Source organism: Cicer arietinum, chromosome 5 (genome assembly GCF_000331145.2).
Source record: "Cicer arietinum cultivar CDC Frontier isolate Library 1 chromosome 5, Cicar.CDCFrontier_v2.0, whole genome shotgun sequence".
NCBI classification, from domain to species: domain Eukaryota; kingdom Viridiplantae; phylum Streptophyta; class Magnoliopsida; order Fabales; family Fabaceae; genus Cicer; species Cicer arietinum.
Window position 1 is genome coordinate 30,095,866 of NC_021164.2, and position 7,051 is coordinate 30,102,916.

General features: G+C 33.5%; 1 protein-coding gene and 2 non-coding genes across 3 annotated transcripts; 2 read left to right on the top strand and 1 right to left on the bottom strand.

Moving 5' to 3' along the window:
* Positions 1–352: 352 nt before the first annotated feature.
* On the top strand, positions 353–458 carry LOC113788183 (small nucleolar RNA R71). Its single transcript, XR_003474666.1, has one exon. It is a non-coding gene; the product is annotated as a small nucleolar RNA R71 (small nucleolar RNA).
* A 2,334-nt stretch (positions 459–2,792) lies between these two features.
* LOC101507043 (uncharacterized) lies at positions 2,793–3,131 on the bottom strand. The gene has a single exon (XM_004513118.1). The coding sequence runs from the start codon at positions 3,129–3,131 to the stop codon at positions 2,793–2,795; it is 339 nt and encodes a 112-aa protein (XP_004513175.1).
* Positions 3,132–4,203: 1,072 nt separating this feature from the next.
* LOC113788182 (small nucleolar RNA R71) lies at positions 4,204–4,309 on the top strand. The gene has a single exon (XR_003474665.1). It is a non-coding gene; the product is annotated as a small nucleolar RNA R71 (small nucleolar RNA).
* Positions 4,310–7,051: the final 2,742 nt, after the last annotated feature.

Below are 7,051 nucleotides of genomic sequence, written 5' to 3' on the forward strand. Positions count from 1 at the left end.
AACAGACATTCTGACTTAACATTCAACATCCACATGACCAATAATACCACAAATTTCACAAGGAGAAACATTTGGTGTGACATTATTTACATTCCACTTTTCAAATTTTTGAAACAATGCATCTACCTTAGAAACAATATGATCTAATGCATCAACATCATACCTGCCTCCTTTCTTCTGAGGAGATCGATCACTTGACCATTGGTAGTGGCTCTATGCCATGTCTTCAATTAGAGCATAGGATTCTTCTTTATTCTTGTTCATCAATGCTCCTCCTACAACAGCGTCTATCGTCATTCTTGTAATGTATGAGAGTCCATTGTAGAATGTATGGACAATTAGCCATCTCTCCATCCCATGATGAGGGCACAATCTCAACATCTCTTTGAAGCGCTCCCAAGCTTCAAAGAGCAATTCTCCTTCCTTTTGAGAAAAACTTGTGATTTGATTTCTCAATTGTGCAGTTTTGCTTGGTGGAAAATATCTAGCAAGGAATGATTACTTTAATTGATCCCATGTGGTAATGGATTCATAAGGAAATGAATGTAGCCAAGCTCTAGCTCTATCCCTTAATGAAAAAGGGAAAAGTATTAGTCTAAGGGCATCATTGGTCACTCTATTCATTTTCAAAGTCTCACAATACTCTAAAAAGATAGACAAATAGAGGTTTGGATCACCCTTGGAGTATCAGAGAATTGGTTTTGTTGTACCATAGATAGCAAAGAAGGTTTCAATTCAATGTTGTTATCCTTTACCGTCGGACGCGCAATACTCAAATGTGGTACCGTAGTATTCGGAGAGGCATAGTCTTTCAATGTTCTATTTTCAACAACTTTTAAATCTTTTTCTTGTTCAGAAATATTTTTCTCTCATCTTCTCCTATGGAAAAATATTTCTATCTCGGATATTGGTTCGACAAGATTCCCAAGACTGAGGATTCTTCGCATTCAAAGAGAGAAAAATCCCCGGCAATGGCGCAAAAAACTTGATAAGACCGCAAGTGCACATTATTATCGCGTAGTAAAAATTATCGTTCCCTCAAGGACTTTGTTATGAATACTAGTGTCTCTTTACTTTGATGATTAGCTAAAACAATAAATGTTGATAATGGTTTTTGGTTTAAAATTCACAATAAAAATAAAGTCTTGGGATTGTAGTTTTCACAATGATGGATACAATAAAAATAACCTTCTACGGGTTATGGGTGTTAAACTCTTAAATATCAGATAAATAATTGTAACTAATGCTTTCTTTCAAAGAACAAATGTGTATTTTAAACTAATAACCAACTTATTTTCATGATTGATGTATTAGCAAAATCCTTTAAGAGAATATATCTTTCATGTTTTCAAAAGAACCAAAGTCTATTTTCATGATTTGATTCTCTTGTCCAATCTTAGGGGTCAAATATCAAAAATCTACATTTCAGTATATTATTTGATATCTAAATATGAATATGATTCTTACTAAGATTGGATTAAAAGATCAACACCCATGACAAAAAGAAATAGAAATATTTAGAGATCCAACATTGGAAATCCTACAATCCCAAGACAAGGAATATCTACTCACATATGATCACAGTTGAATCAAAGCTTAAATATAAAAACACTTAAATATAAAATAACAGAATAAAAAAATAATAAAACAAAATAGAAAACTGAATATTATTGAAACTAGAAAATTTCTAAGAGAAATACAAGAACAAAAGAAAGAGTAGTAAGAGATTGTGTGTAGGAGTATATGTGTCCCTAAAATTGAGTATTTTGGTCTTTTTTTTATAGTCCTAGGTGCTTTCATGAGCTTTAATTACAAAGAAACCATCAGAATTTGATAGAAGAAAAACAGTTCAGCAGAAAATGAGTCATTTATGGCCATAATGGTCATTACTGTCGGATAGTAATAGGTGAAGCTGCAGAAGATCAATAGATTATGGCCATAATTGTAATTACTGTCAGGCAGTAATAGATGCAACAACAGAAATTGAACATATTATGGCCATAATGGTCATTACTGCTAGGCAGTAATCCTTACTGACTTGAATTGGCAAATTCTTATTATATATATTTTTTCTTTTATCCATTATGGTTGTAATGAATATTATGGCCAGACAGTAATGTTTGCTGGAACTTGAGTTTCTTTCATTTTCTTCATAATGATGCACCATTTGACTTCAACGCTCTTTTGCTCCAAAAATCTTCACTTATTCCTTCACTTCTCCTTGTAATCAAAACAAAACAAAAAGGTAGTAAAAAAGTACTAAAATCGAATTAAAAACATCAAATTAACCTTTCAAATAAAGTTATAAAAATAGATAAATTATAGTTTATCAAATTCCCCTATGCTTGAATCATTGCTTGTCCTCAAGCAATTGTTTCAGGTAAAAATTATGGACGAGCAGACACCATGAATAGGAACTCAACATTCAATTCAAGTGTATGCAATAGGCAGCTTCAAAAACCAATGGATAAACAACTTCGGTTCAAAATTAGTGACTTAGGTTCCTCTGAAAACGTAATTTTCATCAAAATGACACTCAACTATCAAATTCTCTGTGTTTCAATGTAATGGGCATTCACTCAATGTTTCACCAATTCAATGTTTCTGCCATAAGCTTGATTATTAACCAAATCTCCATTACATCTCTCATGAGAGCATATGTGAATCAAAAACACTTTTCAAGGTTGTAAATGGGCCAAAGGATAATAGGTGGGGAAAACCAATAAAGGGACTTGGGAGTCCTCTTACATTTCCAAGACCACAAAATCAGTCGGTATAAACAATTGTCCTACTTAGATAGGAACATCCTCTAATATTCTCACCGGATACTTGATAGATCGATTAGCTAGCTGTAAGGAAATGTTTGTGGGCTTTAACTCACCCACATCAAGCTTCTTACAAACTGACAAAGGCATGAGGCTTACACTATCCCCAAGATCACACAAAGCACGTTCAAAACTCATATCACCAATAACACAAGGAATAGAAAAACTTCCAGGGTCTTTATGTTTGGGAGGCAATTTATTTTGAATTATGGCACTACATTCCTCAGTTAAAGAAATTGTCTCATTGTCGTCAAGTTTTCTTTTGTTTGACAAAATTTCTTTCAAAAATTTAGCATAAGACGACATTTGAGACAGTGCTTCCGTGAACAAAATATTTATATATAATTTTTTCAAAACTTCCACAAACTTCCTAAGTTTCTCCTCAATTTAGCCTTGACGAATCTTTGGGTAAATGGTATGGGTGGTTTGTATGGTGCCAGAGGCACGTAAGGTTTTTCTTTTTCCTTATATACCCTCTCACTTGACGGTTGGGTTCTTTCACTATCACGTTAACATTTCACTTCCACATCATTACCCTTGTGTTCCTCTAATTGTTTTCCATTTCTTAAGGTGACATCATTTAGTTGTCCCTTGGGGTTAGGTTCAGGCTGCCCCGAGAATACACCAAGAGATCTAGAGGATGAAGCAACTTGTTGAGCCACTTGGCTGATTTTTGTTTTCAACATTTTATTGGGTGTGTCCATGGAGTCTACCTTAGATACTAATTTCCTAAGTGTTTCATTCATTGACTGGTTTTGATTTTTAAACTCCTCGTTTTTTTTTAATTTGAGTCAACACAAAATTTTCCAACAAATTTTCTAAGCTAGACTTTTGGGGGTTATTGAAAGACCTTGTTCCTCGGAAACCGGGAGGTCTAACCATTGGTTGGGGGATGGGATTAAGGGGAGGATTTTTGTAGGAAAAATTTGGATGATTCCTCCAACCTTGATTATAAGTATTTGAAAAAGGGTCCCCTTTTTGTGGATTATTAAGAAAATTAAGTTGCTCATTACCCACCCCACCATTAACAGACATTCTGACTTAACATTCAACATCCACATGACCAATAATACCACAAATTTCACAAGGAGAAACATTTGGTGTGACATTATTTACATTCCACTTTTCAAATTTTTGAAACAATGCATCTACCTTAGAAACAATATGATCTAATGCATCAACATCATACCTGCCTCCTTTCTTCTGAGGAGATCGATCACTTGACCATTGGTAGTGGCTCTATGCCATGTCTTCAATTAGAGCATAGGATTCTTCTTTATTCTTGTTCATCAATGCTCCTCCTACAACAGCGTCTATCGTCATTCTTGTAATGTATGAGAGTCCATTGTAGAATGTATGGACAATTAGCCATCTCTCCATCCCATGATGAGGGCACAATCTCAACATCTCTTTGAAGCGCTCCCAAGCTTCAAAGAGCAATTCTCCTTCCTTTTGAGAAAAACTTGTGATTTGATTTCTCAATTGTGCAGTTTTGCTTGGTGGAAAATATCTAGCAAGGAATGATTACTTTAATTGATCCCATGTGGTAATGGATTCATAAGGAAATGAATGTAGCCAAGCTCTAGCTCTATCCCTTAATGAAAAAGGGAAAAGTATTAGTCTAAGGGCATCATTGGTCACTCTATTCATTTTCAAAGTCTCACAATACTCTAAAAAGATAGACAAATAGAGGTTTGGATCACCCTTGGAGTATTAGAGAATTGGTTTTGTTGCACCATAGATAGCAAAGAAGGTTTCAATTCAAAATTGTTATCCTTTACCGTCGGACGCGCAATACTCAAATGTGGTACCGTAGTATTCGGAGAGGCATAGTCTTTCAATGTTCTATTTTCAACAACTTTTAAATCTTTTTCTTGTTCAGAAATATTTTTCTCTCATCTTCTCCTATGGAAAAATATTTCTATCTCGGGTATTGGTTCGACAAGATTCCCAAGACTGAGGATTCTTCGCATTCAAAGAGAGAAAAATCCCCGGCAATGGCGCAAAAAACTTGATAAGACCGCAAGTGCACATTATTATCGCGTAGTAAAAATTATCGTTCCCTCAAGGACTTTGTTATGAATACTAGTGTCTCTTTACTTTGATGATTAGCTAAAACAATAAATGTTGATAATGGTTTTTGGTTTAAAATTCACAATAAAAATAAAGTCTTGGGATTGTAGTTTTCACAATGATGGATACAATAAAAATAACCTTCTACGGGTTATGGGTGTTAAACTCTTAAATATCAGATAAATAATTGTAACTAATGCTTTCTTTCAAAGAACAAATGTGTATTTTAAACTAATAACCAACTTATTTTCATGATTGATGTATTAGCAAAATCGTTTAAGAGAATATATCTTTCATGTTTTCAAAAGAACCAAAGTCTATTTTCATGATTTGATTCTCTTGTCCAATCTTAGGGGTCAAATATCAAAAATCTACATTTCAGTATATTATTTGATATCTAAATATGAACATGATTCTTACTAAGATTGGATTAAAAGATCAACACCCATGACAAAAAGAAATAGAAATATTTAGAGATCCAACATTGGAAATCCTACAATCCCAAGGCAAGGAATATCTACTCACATATGATCACAGTAGAATCAAAGCTTAAATATAAAAACACTTAAATATAAAATAACAGAATTAAAAAATAATAAAACAAAATAGAAAACTGAATATTATTGAAACTAGAAAATTTCTAAGAGAAATACAAGAACAAAAGAAAGAGTAGTAAGAGATTGTGTGTAGGAGTATATGTGTCCCTAAAATTGAGTATTTTGGTCTTTTTTTTATAGTCCTAGGTGCTTTCATGAGCTTTAATTACAAAGAAACCATCAGAATTTGATAGAAGAAAAACAGTTCAACAGAAAATGAGTCATTTATGGCCATAATGATCATTACTGTCGGATAGTAATAGGTGCAGCTGCAGAAGATCAATAGATTATGGCCATAATTGTAATTACTGTCAGGCAGTAATAGATGCAACAACAGAAATTGAACATATTATGCCCATAATGGTCATTACTGCTAGGCAGTAATCCTTACTGACTTGAATTGGCAAATTCTTATTATATATATTTTTTCTTTTATCAATGGTCATTACTGCTAGGCAGTAATCCTTACTGACTTGAATTGGCAAATTCTTATTATATATATTTTTTCTTTTATCCATTATGGTTGTAATGAATATTATGGCCAGACAGTAATGTTTGCTGGAACTTGAGTTTCTTTCATTTTCTTGATCATGATGCACCATTTGACTTCAACGCTCTTTTGCTCCAAAAATCTTCACTTATTCCTTCACTTCTCCTTGTAATCAAAACAAAACAAAAAGGTAGTAAAAAAGTACTAAAATCGAATTAAAAACATCAAATTAACCTATCAAATAAAGTTATAAAAATAGATAAATTATAGTTTATCAAATTCCCCTATGCTTGAATCATTGCTTGTCCTCAAGCAATTGTTTCAGGTAAAAATTATGGACGAGCATACACCATGAATAGGAACTCAACATTCAATTCAAGTGTATGCAATAGGCAGCTTCAAAAACCAATGGATAAACAACTTCGGTTCAAAATTAGTGACTTAGGTTCCTCTGAAAACGTAATTTTCATCAATATGACACTCAACTATCAAATTCTCTGTGTTTCAATGTAATGGGCATTCACTCAATGTTTCACCAATGCAATGTTTCTGCCATAAGCTTGATTATTAACCAAATCTCCATTACATCTCTCATGAGAGCATATGTGAATCAAAAACACTTTTCAAGGTTGTAAATGGGCCAAAGGATAATAGGTGGGGAAAACCAATAAAGGGACTTGGGAGTCCTCTTACATTTCCAAGACCACAAAATCAGTCGGTATAAACAATTGTCCTACTTAGATAGGAACATCCTCTAATATTCTCACCTGATACTTGATAGATCGATTAGCTAGCTGTAAGGAAATGTTGGTGGGCTTTAACTCACCCACATCAAGCTTCTTACAAACTGACAAAGGCATGAGGCTTACACTATCCCCAAGATCACACAAAGCACGTTCAAAACTCATATCACCAATAACACAAGGAATAGAAAAACTTCCAGGGTCTTTATGTTTGGGAGGCAATTTATTTTGAATTATGGCACTACATTCCTCAGTTAAAGAAATTGTCTCATTGTCGTCAAGTTTTCTTTTGTTTGACAAAATTTCTTTCAAAAATTTAGCATA